We start from the raw sequence: 20,203 nt of genomic DNA, 5'->3' as shown, positions 1-20,203 counted from the left end.
TATCTGACCAACTCTCCATTAGACACAAACATCTCTGAACACATGCTACAATGATAACTTATTACTTAGGGAAGCTGGAGCTTTTTCAGAACCAGGGAGTTAAACTAGCTGTGTTATAAAAGTGCAACCTCTTCCTCTCCTTTCTCCGCCCCTATAAAATATTCCCCTGGAATATTTGCTAATGCTAAATGCAGATAAAACAGGTCACCTCGAAGAACACACCCAAGCAAACAGTTTTACTGGGACATAATAAGGCAGATGGTAGATGTACTGTAAAATATGACAAAAAGAAAGGATGCTCTTTTTAAAAGTAATTTCCCAGGCAAATTTACAAGCAAACAGCATTTCAGGGGCTAAAAAAAGAGCAAGCACTTATGCAATGGGCCTAACAGGTTTGGCGTAGTGTTCCCTTATGACAATGAACTATTTAGACTAAAAGTGTAATTACCGTGGTATATCCTAGAGAATTATGCAAATATACAAAAAGCGTGCATAAATAATTAGATTATGCAAAACCAGCTGCAGAGAATTTTTTTATTTCAAAATTTTAAACTTTCATATCAAGCAAAATGATGTGCAGCTGGGTGGAGAAGAGTTAACTTTTTTTTCCCCAAGTAAATGTTTGGTGTTTAGAAAAAGAGATTGCACAGCAAGATTAGGTGACCGAGAAAGAGCGTGGTGAATGCACTAGCATAGGACTCAGTCAGTTCAGGGTTTAGCTCTGCCACAGATTGCAGGTGTGACCTTGGGAAATTCACTTAGTCTCTCTGTAAAATGGGGATAAGATCCCTGTTCTATTTCCTGAAGTGTTGTGAGGATAAATACACTCCAGAAGTAGAGGTGCTCAGACATGATAGTAACGGGAGCCGTGTAACTACCATATAGATAGTTGAAAGGAAGTGTCACCTTGGTAATAGTGAAACTGAAATATATCGAGGAAAAACTTAAACAGAATGAATCTTTTTCTTTCATCAAACAGACCATTCGGCGGGCAGCGAACAGGCCCCAGTCCTCCCTCCTGGGGGACGGCAGAGCAGAGACTCTGTCACCGTCTATCACAGGACGTGAGCCAAACATCCCCAACTAGCACTTAAAATTGCCAGGGAGTTGGTGTGGCTGCCATTCCCCCTCACACTTCACAGCTGCAAAGTGGCATGGCCTGCCGGCTAGGAAGAGGCTCCCCAGTGCCTGCCGTGAGCCCTGCTAAAGGTACACACTGCTACACAAAACCCTAAGGTAGCCAGAAGGGTATGCCTACAGGGCCTGGTTCTTTCAGTTACTATGGGAGAAGCCGTCTTGTAACCAAGGGCAGATTTGGTCCCCAAACATCTATAAGGCAGAGAGAGGTTGGTTCGACTGATACAAATATTCACAGAACAAGCCTCAACAATCAAAGTTTCTATCTTCAAGTTTTGTGGCCCCCAGAAGTCCCGTGCAAACCTTCCACCAGGAGCGATCTTGACTTGCAATGGGAGCTCTACCCACAAAGGGCTGGTTTTCTGTGTGGGAACTTGTGGGCCTGTTGTCCTTAAAGAAATTTAAAGGAAAATAAATTTGCCCACCTGATCCCAAGCCCATTGAAGTCAGTGGAAGGGCTCCCATTGCCTTCAATGGGTCTTGGGGGGGTACTGGCAGGATGCTCTAAAAACCAGAACCCTCTACATTTAAACTCAGCTCAAGCATTCCGAGCCTGCTGCTTTCCATGTGATGAAAGGCGAGCCATAGACAATGTTGCCACTTGTAGACAACTTGAAAGGGGCTAATGGGAGGTGTACTGCCAAGTCTGTGATTTACACAGAGTTTGGTATTTCTGCAGGTACACTGTTTGACATTTCAGATTAGGTCTGGACCTTTCATCATTTCAGCACATCCTATTGCTATGAAAAAAAAATCAAAATATCATTAACCACAGTGATGTGATATAGGAGGTCTACACATTTTGCTGTTTAAATTTAGGCTTCCAGGGTTGGACTCTACATCCCTATAGTCTCAGTGAAGTCAGTGGTGCATAGATATAACTGAAGTCAGAATTTGGCCCTGAAGTTTCTAGGTGCAGCCATATCCAAGTGCATTACATATACTAATGAATTTGTCCTCACAACACTCCAGGAGGAGGAGGAGTGCTATTATCTTCATCTTACAGATGGGGCGCTGAGGTATAGAAAGGCTAAGTGACTTGACCAAGGTCATGCAGGAAGTCTGTGGCAGAGCTTTGTGAGTTTTGCAGAGGGGTGGTAAACAAAGACATACACATTAGTTAATAGTCCTGGGTCAAAATTCTGCCCCCAGCTATGCCTGTGCATCCCCAATAGCAACTGCTGGAACCCACTTGAAGTCAGGAGAGTATATAAATTAATATAGCATTTGCCCCCCATCCTATGCCCCCTGAGTTCTGTGGCTAAATCTTTACAATTGCTCCTAGTTGTTCAAAGGTTCCCCTGGACATCCATTTTCCACATGCAGTCATGTTTTGCAGCGGTGAGATGGCATAGATTACGTCCAGAAGGGCCTAGATCAGAAAGTTTCATAACTGGAGTGGAGTTATGAAGTACCAGTATCATTTACAAGATTTCTCCCTCGGGTTTAGGTTAAAGTGCTATAAATGACAAAGTGGATCTTTCCTTTTGTAGCAGGACATCTGAATCTCAGTTGGCTTCATCTCCTTATCCTAGATTTGCAGGAAGGAATTTTAATGTTAGTGTATCAGTAGGGCTACTGGGTATTTTAACTACTGCCCTGTACTGGATGGAATCAGAACTGCTCCTCTATCTCATAGGCTTTAAGAATGATTCTCTTAACTCCTGTGATAGACACCTGTGGTTGTAGAACAGCAGAATCTGCTGTCTGCAAAGTTCCAAGTGGCCAAGATACGCAATCGAGGTACAGGCATGCAAACCCAGGTAGTATTTGCCTGTTTGTTACAATGTCTTCCTCCACATGCTAACTGGTGGCCCCATTCTAAGCAGCCAATGGAGCAGACAGCTGCTACTACTGCATTATTACATGCACAGCCAAAATCCACACTTGTTTTCGTGTGGTTGGCTAAAGAATATTGCCAATGTTCATTATTACATTGCCCTTTATCTTCTCAGGGTTAGAGTGGTGAGAGTAATGGCTTTTTCAGTTCATTGGCAACTTTAAAAAAGTTTTACAACATTCTATTTTGGGTCAAATTAAACATTTCATTCCGCCAAAATCAAAGCATTTCATTTTCATTTTAATCTTCTTAAAACTTTTTGAAATTTTTTTTAAATAAGATTCAAGGATATTTTGAAACTAAAAGTAGTTTTAATCTGAAAAAATCAACGTTTCCATTTTTTTTCCAGAATTTTTGTTTCTTCCCTCCCCCCCATACGAACAATTCAGTAAAACTGACAAATTCTTGAAATATTTCAGTGTCATTGAATCTGTATTTTTCATGCACACACACACACAAATTGGCCAAAAACTTTCACTCAGCTTTACTCAGGGTCATATTCTGTCCTCAGTTACATCTAGGCAACATCATGGAAGACAGCCATTGAAAGGAAAGATGAGTTTATGGTTGAGGTACTGAACTGGATTTCAAGAGCTATCAAACATTGGCTCTTCAACAAACTTTCTATGTAACCCTGGGCAAGTTTCTTCATCTCTGTGTGTCTCAGTTGCCCCTGTTAGGGGGTTATTCCTTCACCCTCTCACTTCCCTGGTCCTTCTTGCGTGAACAGAGAGCAACAATACCCGAAGTCCAAAGGCGCAAACAATTTCATGTTTATTGGGGTGAACTTTCAGTAAGCATGATTCCAGTTTCCTTCCTTAGTGTCCCCCTTCCCAGCTCTGACACCACAGAGCCTTGCCTGTGTCCCAGTTCCTGTTCCCATCTTCCCCTTTAGCAAGACATGATTTTAATTCCCCCATCCCCAGTCCCTGTTCCCATTTCCGCCCCGCCCCATCCTTCCTGATTGACTGCAGACTATACAGTAAAACTTGAATTTTGCTTAGCTATACCTTAACCAATTATTTTACTGAAATTTAACTAACCAATTTTAACATATTCTAACATGGTTATTTAACCAATTATACCCCACCACCTTAATTGGTTTACACCCAACAAAATTAATTATACAGTAGACAGAAATAATTACAGAACCAGACAGAGACCATGCAAATAAACATGCAAAACAATACAGAAGTGAGGATTTCACAACTACATTTATACAGACATAAGGGTTTTTCAGCTGTGTCTATTGATAAGTGAGTTTTTGCCAGACAGGATGCTATTAAACTAAGTTTCCTTTTACATTTTTTAGGCTCTACCCTTTCTCTGGAGGTGACAGGAATATCAGGACAGGACTGTATTCCTAATAGCCCAATAGCACCTTATTTCAATGTGACTAGTTTGGAATGTGAGGATGTGACCATACACTTCCCAGCTTATGGCTGCCTAACTACATCTTAGCTGAAGGCCTTAGCCTGTCACAGTAAGAGAAGGCCATTACACAGACAGTGATCTTGATTCTTTCTTTTATACCTCTATAACTAGCTAAGTGATAAGAATACACCTAAATTCTTAAAGTATAGGCCTTTGCAGACAGGCCTGAATGTCTATATCCTAACAGCCCCTTTTAGAAGTTAAGCTACTATTACTTGCTTTCTCCTATCCTCTGTCTGTCTTGCCATTTGGAATGCAAGACATCAGGGCAAGGATTATTTTTAAGTGTGTTTATATACAGCACCTGGCCCAGTGGGGCTATGATCTTGGTATCATTGATCATATGATCTGAAATATGCAAGGGAGAAAAGTAAAGCTGCCTTGGATTATTCCCTGATATTTGCTTTGAGAGCCCAACACAGTCACAAGCTAAAAAATGAAGGTCACCAAATGTCTTAACTTTATCTAGGTAATTTCCACAGATTTCAGCGGAAATCATGCAGGAATAGTGCAGTGTAATTCTTTCAGAATTCACCCTCTAAACACTAACAATATGGTCCAAACATAACTTGTAATAGGATTTGGGGGGACATTTTCAAGTTATCTTCTCGGGGAGACAACTAGGTGTCTATGTCCTAGCTTCACTCCTAGAAATTCACCAGAAAATAAGTCCTATTCCATAGTCATAACCAGTATTGTGAAAGCGCCAATGGGTCTTGGCAACATGGACACGAAATCAGGTCGACACAATATGTGATTAAGAAAATTCATTGTAAAGTCATCATCAATATTTGCAACTACCAGTCCTCTCTCTCCACCCCTTGTGAAGAGAGTTTCCTTTAACCCAGAACTGGAGAAGAAATTAAGACTCATGAATTTCACTAGGGTCCTTGTATGCCAGGCCACTTTATTAACCCAGAAGGTGTTCAGATACTATGGCGGTGGACGCTGCTACAAAATATTAAGATAGTTAAAGGCAGTGAGCCTAGTCCTTCATGGCCTTGCACTTCGTGTAGCTGTCTGCACCTCTGCAGAGTGAGTGTGAAGAACAATCAGAGGGAGAACTCTGATTTAGCTATGTTTTACATAGCTGTATGTGACTCCACAAGGGCATCCGAGAATCAGACCCACCCTAGGGGAGTTGCAACTCAGTAAAACTCTTTGGAGCAAGGACCTTCTTTTTGTGCTGTGTTTGTACAGCACCTAGCACAATGAGGTGCTGGTCTGTGACCAGGACTCCAGGGCACTACAATAATAATTAATAGTCACCTGGTCCTTTATAGAACAGAACACCTTCAACAAAGGTCCACCCACCAGAGATGCATCATGCTACAATAGTCACTCCCTATCATGGTACAAATCTGTGTTCCCTGACCAGCAACTCACCCGTTAGAAACAACTAATTTCCTACAAAAGTTACATGAGGCAAAAAGATGCAGCAATGGAATTACCACTCATGCCCTTGCTTGACTAATTATTTCAGCATAATTTGTTTTCATGACTCTAAGTAACTTGATGAGTTATCATGCATACCATTTACTGTTCAAAACACAGTGGCAACCTCTCTTGGACCATCAGCTAAAGAGTGGCTGATTTCAAAGCATGTTAATCCAAACAGCATAATGTCCATCCTACGCCATGGTTTCAAATTTGTGAGTATTTGGATTTAGGAATCTTAAGGTGGGATTTTCAAAAGAAGCTAAGGAATTGGGTGCTTAAATCCCTTAGACTCCTTTGAACAATCCCAGACTCTGGTAAGTCCTGGGTCTGGGGAGAAGATAATTTGACAATTAGTGGGCAACAAGTTAGGAAATTAAATATATACCCCTCTTACCTGCCTCCATAAGTTGACATTGCTGGCCAAAGACCTGTGAGAAAGTAACAGGGCCTGCAGCAGAGTTGGAGGTCACTGGTAAAGCATCCATGGCTCTCTCAGGGTCCTTCGTGTTAGTCATGTGACACAATCCAGAACCCTTGAAGAAGTTTCCAGTTCCCCCACGATCCCAGATTGAGAACCTGGATGGATCGGAGAAGATGACCACCACCTGGCTAGGTAACTTGTTCTCAGTGCCCAAGGTTCTTCCCCTGCTTTTTCAAAGAAAGGAACGCCACCACCTGCTGTTTTCACTCAGGTGTCATTTCTATTTGGAATGAGGCTAACCTTCTCTCTTCAGGAGCTGCTGTACCTGTTTTAACCAGTTCCAAGGGCCTCAGACGTAAAAAGATAGGTATTGATTAACTCCCCCTTTCTTGGGATGACTGCAGTAGTTGTAGGAAATGTGCAAGTTTCTCCCCAGAGCAGTCGTGTACTCATTCGACTTCAGTGTCTAACTGTGTGATTAGCTTGTCCGTGAGCTTTGGCACAATTCCACGTGAGGACCGTGAAGGGAGTTTTCCCAGTGGTTTAGTAACTGGGCTTGCTAGGGGCATTAAGCCTGAATCATTTCAGTCTGCTAGGTGGACACGCGTCGACTCCTGGCTGCAAGATCCAGTGATGTTTGTTACCAGGAAGATCTGTCAGTCTGTCCAGCTTTTATATCTGGACTTCATAGTCAGCAGGTGATCACGGAATGAAATAGTCTTTTCAGCTGATCAGGTCAGTGCCAGAACAGTGCTTCAGGGAACCTTCCACCTGCAGCAGTCTACCGAAGATGGTCTCCTTTCTCTCCAGGTGGTCTGATTGAATCCCTCTGTCTCCCTTCCTGAATCCAGTAGCAGTCTGCAGCAGGCAGCCTCTGCTGTCACGGATTGTATTGGCTCTTGGTTTTAGTCCCTGGTTAATTCCTTCACTACAGATCTGCCTCTCTCTTTTCCCCAGCCAAACAGGCAAGTGGGAGGAGATTGGAGACAGCGTTAAATAACATTTCCTCTGACCTGCTGCAGTGTCCCCCCCCCCCTCTGTTCTGTGATGCGAAGGCTGTTCCTTGGAGTCATCCTGGAAGCACAGGGAAGTGCTAACTCAGCCAGGCAGGAGAAAGCTGGTTGCTTTAACCCTCTCGTGCCCATCTGCAATTGTCAGGGATCCAAGAAGCCCAAGAGAAAGGGGGAAGGATGGTGAGGGATGAGTTGTGGACACACGTATCTTTAACTCTGGCTGTCATGTCACAATCAGGATGGTAGCTGCTGTCTCAATTATTTCAATGTAAAGTAGCAAGGAAGACCATTTCCATGGAAAAGGGACCAAGTGTTAACTCCCAGCAGCATCTGCGACAGCGGATTCATCTTTATTTTAAAAATCCCATCTGGCGACACAAAGGATGCTAACTTTAGAGAGCGCTGCATGATTTTATCCTTAGTGAGTCACAGGCACCGTCTTTGGGAATTCTGCTGGGAAGAAGAACCGACAAATCAGGATGCAAACAAACACTGCAGCCTAAGCAGGACTATGAAACTGTAGCACATAGCACGATGGGCCAGGGTGGGCAGCGCACCTAAGTGTGCAAAAGGGCCTTAAAGTTGACGTCTGGCTGGTTCCCGTGTGCTGTACGAGAGGAGCACAAGGGTTGCCTAACTTGCCTATCTAAGGCACTGAGATGGCCCCCACTATTGTGTATGAGCACCACAGTCTTTAATACATTTATCCTCACAACATGCCCGTGAGGTTGGAAAGTATTTATGCCCATTTTACAGATGGGAAGGGAGGCACAGAAAGTAAGTGCCTTGCTTACTGTCACACCGGAAATCTGTGTCAAAGCAAAGGAATTTAACCCAGTTTTCCCAAGTCCCTGCCCAATGCTATAGGGTTGCCAGGTGCTCAGTTTTTACGTCTGACCAGACACCAAAAGTCCAGTTACCGCAGGATAGGGGAGGCACTGGGTCATCAACCAACGCCAGCCCCTGCTAAGCTGGGGGCTGCCTCCTACCTACAAGCAGGCTCCTTGTCAGGCTTCAGTAGCTCCCATATCAGCCCTGAAACAGAGCCCGGCTCAGGGGGGAGCGTGGGGGGAGAGACATAGGTGCTGGAACTCAGAGTGCTGCCACATACCCCTGGCTTGAAGTGGTTTCCATCTTATACAGGCTTTACAGTTCGGTTCAATGGCTCTCAGCTCCCACACCGTGCAAATTATTCTAGCACCCTGGTGGGGGTGGGGGAGGAAAGAAAGATGGAGAGGCTCCAGTGAGCGATGGGGGGGGGCGCAGAGGAGCGAGCGATGGGGGCAGGGCTGTGGGGTGAAGAGGTGGGGCAAGGTCTCAGGGGTTTGGTTACCAGCAATTAGAAAGCTGGCAACCCTACGCTCCAAGGAGAGGAGAGGCAGACGGCTGGCACCCCCAGGATGGAAATATTGTAAACTCACAGGCTCAGGGAGAGGGGAGCGTGGAAGTGAGAGTGGGAACCAGAGGGACTGGAATAGTCACTGCAGGGAGCAGGACCCTGAGGGGCTGGAGTGGGCTGGAAGCACGTAGAACCCCCCGGAACCTTCCTTCGCAGCCTGGAGACAGTGGCCCCTTTTGCCCTGCCCCCCCCACACAACTCCAGAGGCTCCGTACCTCCCCTCACTCCTGCCACCTCTTCCTGTCCCCTCGTCCCAGCACCATCCTCCCTGAGACAGACACAAGCAGCTAAACCAGAGGTGGGCAAACTACGGCCCGCGGGCACCTCCACCCCCCGGGACCGTCCTGCCCGGCCCTTGAGCTCCCGGCAGGGGAGGCTCCCCCAGCCCCTCCCCTGCTGTCCCTCCTCCCCCGCAGCCTCAGCTCGCCGAGCCGCCAGCGCCCTGGGCAGTGGGGCTGCAAGCTCCTGCTGGGCATTGTGGCTACCAGAGCCGCCGGCCTGCCCCGGTGCTCTAGACTGCACGGCGACGTGGCTGGCTCCAGCCGGGCGGTGCGGCTGCCAGTCCTGGTGCTCTGAGCAGCATGGTAAGGGGGCAGGGAGCAGGGGGGTTGGATAAAGGGCAGGGGGTCCCAGAGGAGAGTCAGGGGACAGGGGGCTGTTGGATAGGCGTGGGAGTCCCGGGGAGCCTGTCGGAGGGCAGGGGTGTGAATAGGGGGCAGGGCAGTCAGGGGACAGGGAGCAGGGGGGGTTGGATGGGTTGGGGGTTCTCGGGGGGAAGTCAGGGGGCGGATAGGGGGCATGGGCCAGGCTGTTTGGGGAGACCTTGGGTGGGCCACTTGACTGTTCTGTGCCTCAGTTTCCCCTTCTTCAAAATGGGAATCAAACTGCTCAACTGCTCAAAATACAACCACAAAAATTTATTTTTCCCCTCAGCCCCCTCCTTTTTTTAAGTATTGGGTTAAATTTTCATATTTGAACAAATTTCAAATTTTTAATGTAGAAAAAAAAAACAAGAAAATTTTGTGGGGGTTTTGCCCTCCCTTTATCTCTTAAAAAGGTGTAATTCACCCTAATGGCTCCAAAGTCCATGAAAAGCAAGACAAAAGAGTTTAAGAAGCATTTATGGTGCATGTATTAAGAGCTGGGTGGGAGGTGGGGTGAATCTGGAAGAGATTTCTCTCAGGACAAGAAGGGACTATGTTAAGTTGAAATTGTAGGATACGAGAGATTGTTAGAGGTGGTGTTAACCCAGTTTGTATGATGGGGTATGTTGTTGGATAAAGATAAAAGAACATATGCTGCAGCAGGCTGGGATGCTGGATAAAAGCTGCACCCAGACTGTTGGTTTGGAAGCTTCGAGGGTACGTCTTCACTACCCGCCATATCGGCGGGTAGCAATCGATTTCTTGGAGTTCGATATATCGCTTCTCATCTAGACGCGATATATCGAACTCCGAACGTGCTCCCGTCGACTCCGGAACTCCACCACCGCAAACGGCGGTGGCGGAGTCGACGGGGGAGCCGCGGACGTTGATCCCGCGCCGTGAGGACGGGTAAGTAATTCGAACTAAGGTACTTCGACTTCAGCTACACTATTCGCATAGCTGAAGTTGCATATCTTAGATCGATCCCCCCGCCTAGTGTAGACCAGGCATCCTGAGTTCTTGCTGACCCAAGTCAGACTGATTTATGTGCATGCAGAAGGGGGGCTGAGTCAGAGTCCAGCTTATGGTGCAATGCAGACACACCCTTAGACAGGGGTGGCTCTAGGTATTTTGCCATCCCAAGCACGGCAGGCAGGCTGCCTGCAGCAGCTTGCCTGTAGGAGGTCCCCGGTCCCGTGGATTCGGCGGCTCACCTGCGGGAGGTCCGTCGAAGCTGCGGGACCAGCGGACCCTCCGCAGGCATGCCACCAAAGGCAACCTCCCTGCCGCCCTCGCGGCGACCGGCAGAGCGCCCCCTGTGGCTTGCCACCCCAGGCACGCACTTGGCGTGCTGGTGCCTGGAGCCACCCCTGCCCTTAGAGGCGTAAGAGGACTGTACTGGCACCCACAGACACCATTGTGGAACAAGGTGCGGGCCCAGAAAGGGGCAGATCATGACAGCAGTGTTCAGATACACAGGCTAACATCTTGTTGTTGTTTCGATTTCTGGTGTGTGCCTTGGGGCAGCAGAAGTGGGGAAGACAGCAGTCCTGCCACCATATTCCATTCTCTAAGGAGCAGAGCTTAATGTTCATGTGTGGTGTACTGTGTGTATATACACACCATCACGCGCCTTGCAAGCTGGGCAGCTGTGCTTCATTTAACATCTTTGTTTGCAGCTTACAGTAATCAGATATAGTCAGTACATGGCTCTGAAACTCATCACAAACACAATGAGATCTGTACTGCACGTTGATTGGAAACCAGGGGACATTCACTACATCAACTTCCTCCTTGCCCAGACAGGCACCAGGGACATGCTGAAAGCAGTGTGGCAGGGTCTGGAGGTACAGCATCTTTATTCAGAACAGCAGTGTGGCACGTGACCAGAAAGGGTTAAACATCCTGCAGGATAAATGACTCAAATTCAACATATGCATAGGTAATGTTTGTGGTTTTGTGTATTTACATGTATATTGGTAGTGGTCAACAATGTAATCCCTGTCTATGCTGTATTCTGTTAATTCAGATATCAAAAGACCATCTTAACATTTAAATCAACTGTAAACATAGGATATTGCTGTATTCACCCCTCTTTGAGATGTATAGCAAATCATCTGCGAATGGTGGGAAAATCTGTGTGAATAATTACTGGTGATGCTTAGGAAATGAGTGCCTATTGTTCACCAAAGGAGTCTGAAACTGTATAAAAAATGGCTTGGACCCTGATCCTGTCATCTGAAACCTGCTTGAGGTTTCATGCAGGGAAGCCTAAGCCACAAAGACTGAGATCCCAGTCCTGAGTGGACCACCCTGAATACTAACATTGGACTATAACCTATGGACTATTTCTTAAAGAACTCTTTGCAACTACAAAGCTCCCATCTCTGCTATGAATCTGAATCTCAAGATTGACTCATGTCTGTATGTACACTGATCTTTTAACCATACTCTTCTTTTTTTTAATAATTTTTAGTTTAGTTAATAAGAATTGGCTGTAAGCATATATTTGGCTAAGACCTGGAATATTCATTAACCTGGGAGGTAATGTGTCTGATCCTTTGGGATTGGTAGAACCTTTTTATATGATGAATAAGATGGTCAGAAATCCTCATCATATTTGACTTGGGTATCTGAGGGAGGCCTGAGGCTGGGTTACTTTAAGGGAACTGTGTTGTTGGCTTCTAGATAACCAGTGAGGTGTTATAGAAGCTGTTTTGGTGCTGGCTTGGTAAATCCAAGTATTGGAATATCCACCAGCTTTGGGGATTGTCTGCCCCATTCTTTGCAGTTCACCCTAACTGAGTGACCTTAGTTGGCTCCCCTAAGATTCCAGTCACAAGCAGGGTAAGATAATGCAAGTGCATTTTGCTCTGTAGAGATGTATATCACAGGGCTTGGATGGCCCTATAAATGTTTTTTGAGTGACATTCCTGTGAGCTATAGGTTTCATTACAGCTGCCTGAACTTTTCCCACACCCCTGATGGCTCAAGAGTTCTGTTCTCAATTCAGCATAAGCTTAGGAGGTTCCATCCCCCAGAGCAAGGGTGACCAGACAGCAAGTGCAAAAAATCAGGGCTGGGGGTAACAGGTGCCTATACAAGACAAAGCCCCAAATATTGGGACTGTCCCTATAAAATCAGGACATCAGTCACCCAGTGCCTCAGATCCCCCCTCTGTACAATATCTGTATTAACATCTTAGCAACAGAGGTGAGGTTTAATTAGTGTGTGCAAAAGTGTATTGAAAGCTCCACATAGTATAAAGGTGTAAATGTTTTGATTATTTTTTAGTAGCAGGGAGTATGTCTTCCAGCTGCGGCTAGAGTAGATTTCAGGCATTCTACCACCCCCGTTATGCATTTTGAGGCAAACGCATAATTACTGAAACAGGCTGCATCTCACTACCTCCCACAACTTCACTGCATGGAACCATAAACTGGAGCAAAGAGCCTACTGCTTCAAATGGTAAATTCTGCTCAAGGACCAAGGTGTAAATTTCACTTCTGTTTTTATTGGTCTCTTGCTGACACTATAAAGCCTGTCAGAAACACTCTTACCCCTCAGATCACCTCTGCTAATGACTTGGTAGGTGCTCTGAATTTAGAATGAGTTTGGCTTAATTCTGAATCTATTTGAATATTGTGGATTCAAGAGTTCAGCTCACCTTGGACATTAATTAGGAGAGACGTATTAGGGCTGCTCTATAAAGGCCATGCATTTGAAAAAAAAAGACTGAAAATAAACAGTAGCAGATGGGGGTGGAATTTAATAAAACTACCAGGGACAAATAGGACAGAGGAAGGTGGTGGGAGAAGAGAAAATACAGAGGGGAAATTTTTCAAAGGCACAAAGGGCGGTTACCTGCCCAACTCATTAAAAGGCCGTGGTTCAGCTGTTTCGGTGACCAAAGCTAAGGAAAACATACATTGTTTTGCCCAATGTGAAAAAAAATGCTGGTGGCCTTTTCTTTGATTAGCTTTAGTATCACTACACTTTAGCTCAGGGGACTTCAAATTTGGCAGGAGGGTGGCTTTTGCCTTCCCTGTGCAATCTTAATTCATCCCCCCTGTGTATATGCATTAAATCAGGGGTGGCCAATTTGAGGCTCTTCCGAAGTTAATATGCAGCTCCTTGTCTAGGCACTGCCTCCAGAACTGGAGCTACAGGCACCAACTTTCCAATGTGCTGCAGGGTGCTCACTCTGCCCCAGGTCCCCGCCCCACTCCATTTCTTCCCCCCAAGGCCCCCGCCCCTTCCCCTGAGTCTGCCACACCCTTCCTCCCCATACACCCCACCCCCGAGCATCCTGCACACCCCAAGACAAAACAGCTGATCACAGCAGGTGGGAGGCACAAGATGGAGGGTTAGGTGCTGATCGGTGGTGCTTCTAGCAGGTGGGAGACACTGAGGCAGGGGGAGCTGACAGGGGGCTGCTGACCTGTTACTGTGGCTCTTTGATAATGACAGGTTCCAGAGTAGCAGCGGTGTTAGTCTGTATCCGCAAAAAGAACAGGAGTACTTGTGACACCTTAGAGAGTAACATTTATTTGAGCATAGGCTTTCGTGGGCTACAGCCCACTTCATCAGATACATAGATGGGAACATACAGGTGGAAGTAGCCATATCAACTGTAAGAGGCCAATCAATTGAGATGAGCTATGATCAACAGGAGAAAAAAAAACTTTTGAAGTGATAATCAGATGACCCATAGAAGGTGTGAGGATACTTAACATGGGGAAATAGATTCAGAAATAAGCCCAATCATTTTCAGTCTCTGTTCAAACCTAAGTTAATTGCATCTAATTTGCATATTAATTCAAGTTTAGCAGTCTCTCTTTAGTAAATTCTGGCTCCTTCTCAGGCGCAGGTTGGCCACCCCTGCATTAAAATGATAGAGTCTTTAGTTATGTGATCAAATAAGTTTTTCCCCTCCAGGACCCCTGCCTTATCCAGTGCACAGAATAGAGCATGCTCATTGAACAAGCAGCTAGTCAATATTTTTTATTTCTTGTGCAGCATCTGACCCTGGGTGTTATTCACTGCACACACTTCAAATTCTGCTAAGAAGACAGAAGGATTCATTTCCCCCTGGGCTCTTCTGTGGTGCTCAGCACTAGAGTATCTGAGTCTTCACAAAGATTCATGTAATTTTACAACACGCCTGCACGATAAGGGCCAATTATTTTCCCCCAGCTACAGCTGGGGAACTGAAGCTCAGAGAAGTTAAAAGCCAGACATATCCAGTAACTTTGGGTGCTCAAGTTTAGTCCCTAGGACCTGAATTTTCACAGTATTTAGCATTATATAGCACTAAACCCACAGTTCCCATTGGTTTCAGCTGCAGCTATGAATGCCCCCCCACCCCCAAGATCTCACACCAGGCACCCAGAAAGCAAGGAGTACACTATTAGCGATAACCTCTGAAAAGTTTGGCTTAAGTGACTTGCCTAGCAACACACAGCAACTGTGTGGCAGATACAGGGATGGATGCCAGTTCTCCAGCACAGCATTCAACAGTTTTAAACTTGAGACCCTCCTTTCTCTTCTTACAGTCCCTCAGCCATTGTCCATCTTCCAGCTTCTGCAGCAAATGAAGCAGGGGGTCCCACTGACCCCCCCCCCACCCCTGCTTTCATCCTCAGAGCAGGTCCATTCTGTACACTGAATGGGACAAGGGTCCTGTGTGAAAAACACTATGTAAGCGTGTCGTTAAAGCTATCGTAACACAAGGGGTGTATGTGCATGAGTATTAAAGTTGCACAAACCCTAATTTTGTTTTTTCCTAACTTTGGTGTGCTTGACTTTGTAACTGTAATATTTTTTTAATGTAATTTGAGCATGGGTAGTTACATACACCCCCTCCCCTCATTTTGTGTGCTGTATGTACACACTGTGTCCATTTGAGTGCACCAAGCTTTTGGGGTACATCAATCCCCAATATAGAGCAATGACATCCCTGAATCTAGAAAACTGTCTCTTAAAATAACTACTGAAACCAGTTGCCCCACGTGTAACAAGAATTTTCAAGCATTTACAAGCATGTTTTATGTCCTTCAGAAACAGCTCGGGAGGGTTGCTATTTCCAAACCCCATGGGGTTCCCTCATCCTGATTTTGACAATCTTTTTGCTTAGCTAAGCCGTGAAAAGTTTCCAAACTTCAGCAATTGAATGTTAGAAGACAAGCTCCTCCCATTCGATGGTCTCAGTGCTTCCAGATGCTGAGCCCTGCAAGCCTGCGAGAGCTGTGTAAATTGTTGACTTGTCAGTGTGCTGGTTAATGCCAAACATTTGTTTGTTTGTTTTTGGTGCTCAGTGAAAACGCAAAAAATATTTTGATTTGGGATGTTTTCATTTTTTGTTTTTATTAACAGCAAAGGAAATTGAGAAAAGTCATTCCTTTAGTCACAGTCATAAACAAACTAGGGAAATACAACCTAGATGGAGCTACTATAAGGTGGGTGCATAACTGGTTGGAAAAATCATTCCCAGAGACTAGATATCAGTGGTTCACAGTCATGCTGGAAGGGCATATCGAGTGGGATCCCACAGGGATTGGTTCTGGGTCCAGTTCTGTTCAATATCTTCTTCAATGATTTATATAATGGCACAGAGAGTCCACTTATAAAGTTTGCAGATGATACCAAGCTGGGAGGGGTTGCAAGTGCATTGGAGGATAGGATTAAAATTCAAAATGATCTGGACAAACTGGAGAAATAATCTGAAGTAAATAGGATGAAATTAAATAAGAACAAACGCAAAGTGCTCCACTTAGGAAGGAACAATCAGTTGCACACATACACAATGGGAAATGGCTGCCTAGGAAGGAGCATTGCAAAAAGGGATCTAGGGGTCATAGTGGATCACAAGCTAAATATGAGTCCACAGTGTGACGCTATTGCAAAAAAAGCAAACATCATTCTGGGATGTATTAGCAGGAGTGTTGTAAGCAAGACACGAGAAGTCATTCTTCTGCTCCACTCTGTGCTGACTGGGCCTCAGCTGGAGTATTGTGTCCAGTTCTGGGCACCACATTTCAGGAAAGATGTGGATAAATTGGAGAGGGTCCAGAGAACAGCAATAAAAATGATTAAAGGTCTAGAAAACATGACCTACGAGGGAAGATTGGAAAAAAAAAATGAGTTTGTTTAGTCTGGAAAAGAGAAGACAGAGGGGACATAACAGTTTTCAAGTACATAAAAGGCTGTTACATGGAGAAGGGACAAAAATTGTTCTTCTAGGAAAAATTTCCTAACTGTCAGAGTGGTTAAGCACTGGAATAAATTGCCTAGGGAGGTGGTGGGATTTCCATCACTGGGGATTTTTAAGAGCAGGTTGGACAAACACCTGTCAGGAATGATCTACTCTAGATAATACTTAGTCCTGCCTTGAGTACAGGGGACTGGACTTTTATGACTCACAAAACCCCCATAGAAATAGGTGACAGTAGTGCTGTCTTTAGCCCTATAGCCAAGTTAATGTCCCTGCTCTCAATCATGGACGGAGGGGCTCAACCCCTAGTCGTCCCATATAGTAAGGGAGTGCTGTAACCACAGGGCTGTAGGATATTGCCGGGGAGGATAGGAAGGAGGGTACTGGCTCCTCCTCCTCCTCCTCTCATGGTTTCACGAATGGCACTGAAGTCCCCCTGTGAATCTAGTAAAAAAAGTGATTTATTTTTTGTCCAAAACTATTAGACAAATGTGTCAAAAAATTTGCAAGTAGTTTCAGTCAATACCAAACTGCATTTTCTGGCAAATAAACTATTAAATCCAAAGTATTTCACCCAACTCTAGCACATGCTTCACTGTAGGCACACAAGCAGTTCCACTGCCATCAGGGACGCTAACCCTTTGAAAGCCCCTACACTGGTGCCACATGCCCACACTAAACAAGTGACTCTCAAACTGGGCTAGCCGAACCAGTGCAAGTAGGGTCCAGGTGTATGCTCCTAACTATAGTGATCCCCTTCTGTGTAGCTCTACTGGTAAAACAACTACCCCAAATCCTCGGGGTAAATGGGTCCTCATCCAGAAAAACCTTAACTTGAAGCTCAGATAGAATTAAGATTTTGCCTTTTGGTGCAAATGGAAAGGGTTCATTCTGCAACATGCAGGGAGCTTATTGCAGAGCATCAGACTACATCAGTGGCTCCCCAACTTTAACAACCTGCGAACCCTTTCACTAAAATGTCAAGAACCCCCTTCTAATATTTCCAGGGATTTTCTCCTTTACTTGAGTATAAATTATAAAAGCAGTGATCTTGGAAACAAATAAATCTGTTTTTATGACATGCTTATTACACACTAATTATTGGCCCTGTTAACACTGGTTCTCCACTTGTGAGGTACTCCCTTCTCGTCATGTGTCATTATATAATGCCTGCATCTGTAACTTTCACTCTATGCATCTGAAGAAGTGGGTTTTTTTACCCACGAAAGCTTATGCCCAAATAAATCTGTTAGTCTTTAAGGTGCCACCGGACTCCTTGTTGTTTTTGTGGATACAGACTAACATGGCTACCCCCAATATTATTATTTATCATTACAGTATTTTTATTACATTATGAAAACGGCAATACTCTGCCAAGATCTCACTTTCGTAGCTTGTATCACCTTGAATAAGCCTGTTATCAGACAAGGCTCCTAGTTTTCATCAAGGAGTATCAGATGAGAAACAGCATGAAGGTATTTAAGAAGCCAACTCAAAGAGTTCCTCCTACACAAGCATTCAGGTCTTGAGCAGTCCAGGCAAACAACGCACATTACAACAAAGCTTAAACTTGTTCTTCATAATAATTTAAAAAACAATACTAGCTGCCTAATTAATTTTAAAAACAGCAAAAAATATCCACCTCCCTTTCCATTTCTTACAAGGAGTCTTGAAGTTTAAATCTCCTCAGTGTGATAGATATGCTTGCTTTGATTTGCTTAGCTCTTGGAAGTCCAGGAGCTCCAGGTTTCCGTCTCTGTGCTGCCCAATGTCCCTAGGGACAGCTCTATCTGCCATTAGGGAAGCCCCCCTCCCCCCGAGAACCCCCTGTAACATTTTGCAAACCCCAGTTTGGGAACTACTGGAATACATGGAAGTGTTGGAGACCAGGATGCAAAAATGCTACAAATCTTCATTCAGAACTTTGATAAAGTTGGCCTTTTCTCAAGTTTATTTTTTTTCTAATTGATAAAGTGAAACATTTGAAGGTTGCATTGGTTTTTCAGTAACGGGTATGGGATACACATGCATACACACTTTCAGTGGCAAAATGAAAAGCGGTGGATAAGGGAGAAAAAAAAAGATTTTAGTTCTCAAAGAACATGAAATCTTTCCGATCAAACCTCATAGTGGAGATGGCTGAAAAATGGTAAGTAGGGTTCATGAGAAGGTGGGATGGAAAGATGTTTGCCTCACTGGCAATCTCCCTGTTTTATAGCAATTTCACTAATAAGAAATGCACTTGAGCCAGCTCACCTCCTATGCTCATGCATCTTTCAACCTGCTGCTTTTGCACATATCTATTTTTGCTATTTGAAAGAGCCCTGGTGCCTGGACTCTGATTTATGATCGCTACTCTGAAGGCTTTTTGGAGTTCAGCTCTATGTGCATGGCTAGAGGAATATCAACAGCTGTGATCAATGAACTTTGACTAATTGACTCTTTATTCAGATAAGTGGATCTGCAAATGCCAAGGTTTTCCTTTAATTTTTATAAGCAAATTGTTCATGCCCTGTTGGGTTTTCACTGCTTGCATATTTTCACTGTACTAACGAATACTGATGGAGCTCTTCTGTACATACTATGACAAGTTATTCTTCATAAACAATAGATATTGGGAGCAGCCTGCATGAATTTCTTGCTTTTCATTAAGAGTATTGCTCTTTCAGCCTACTAGTTCTCAGGACCAAATCTCCAATCCTTGCCAATGGGCTTGTGTGGGGGGGGCTGCTCAGAGGGGGTACATCATCTCCCTCTCCCCCCCCCCCCACACAATTTCTCCCCAAGCCAGGGAGCACCAACAAGATTAGGAGAATTAAAAATGCCTACGTTCTCTCACCCCCCACACCAGCAGTTCACTTACTCAGGTGGGAAACCCCTCGTTCCACTCATCTACTTAATCAATAAACACAGAGCAGTGGACTAACTCCGGTGACTGAGAGCCACTATACAAAATGAAGGGGCCCCTGATAAAGTGCATTCAGATACCATGCTTGCAAAAACTAGAACTGTAAAGCACAACCGGCAGCAAACTATGAAGAGAATCAAGGTACTCAAACAGCACAAGGGGGACCAAAAAATCTCCAGGGCAGGTTCACCAATCCCATACTCTGTTTGTGCTAGTGAATTATTCTACCAAACTGCACTTACTGCATAACTCATTTTTCCTAAGGACAGTCTATTTTCCATAACTTGCTTGGCTTGATTCCTTTTTTATAGGGTTTCTACTGTGCCTACCGCTGTAGTCCCTCATAATAAATATTTGCAGAATATGCCCTTTGAGGGGAAAGATCATCCAATGGTTAAGTGCAGCATGAGAGACCAGGATTCAATTCCGTGCTCTGCCACAGACTTCCTGTGGGACTATGGGCAAGTCACTTAAGCCCAGATCCTCAAAGATATTTTGGCACTTAACTCCCATAAGAGCGGTCATACTGGGTCAGATCAAAGGTCCATCTAGCCCAGTATCCTGTCTTCCAACAGTGGCCAATGCCAGATGCCCCAGAGGGAATGAACAGAACAGGCAATCAAGTGATCCATCCCATCGTCCATTCCCAGTTTCTGGCAAACAGAGGCTAGGGACATCATCCCTTCCCATCCTGGCTAATAACCATTGATGAACCTATCCTCCATGAATGTATCTAGTTCTTTTGTGAATCCTG

General features: G+C 44.9%; 1 protein-coding gene across 1 annotated transcript in view; it reads right to left on the bottom strand.

Annotated features, from left to right (window-relative positions):
* The window catches only part of KAZN (kazrin, periplakin interacting protein), a 723,135-nt gene extending 716,667 nt beyond the window's left edge, over window positions 1-6,468 (bottom strand). The window contains exon 1 of the mRNA XM_044996289.1: window positions 6,246-6,468. Within this exon, the coding sequence (XP_044852224.1) occupies window positions 6,246-6,366 (121 nt within the window). The 5' untranslated portion in view covers window positions 6,367-6,468. The remainder of the gene's footprint in view (window positions 1-6,245) is intronic.
* Between the last annotated feature and the right edge of the window lie 13,735 nt (window positions 6,469-20,203).

This window comes from Mauremys mutica, chromosome 21 (assembly GCF_020497125.1).
Source record: "Mauremys mutica isolate MM-2020 ecotype Southern chromosome 21, ASM2049712v1, whole genome shotgun sequence".
Lineage (NCBI taxonomy): Eukaryota > Metazoa > Chordata > Testudines > Geoemydidae > Mauremys > Mauremys mutica.
This window is presented reverse-complemented; position numbering and strand designations above follow the sequence as displayed.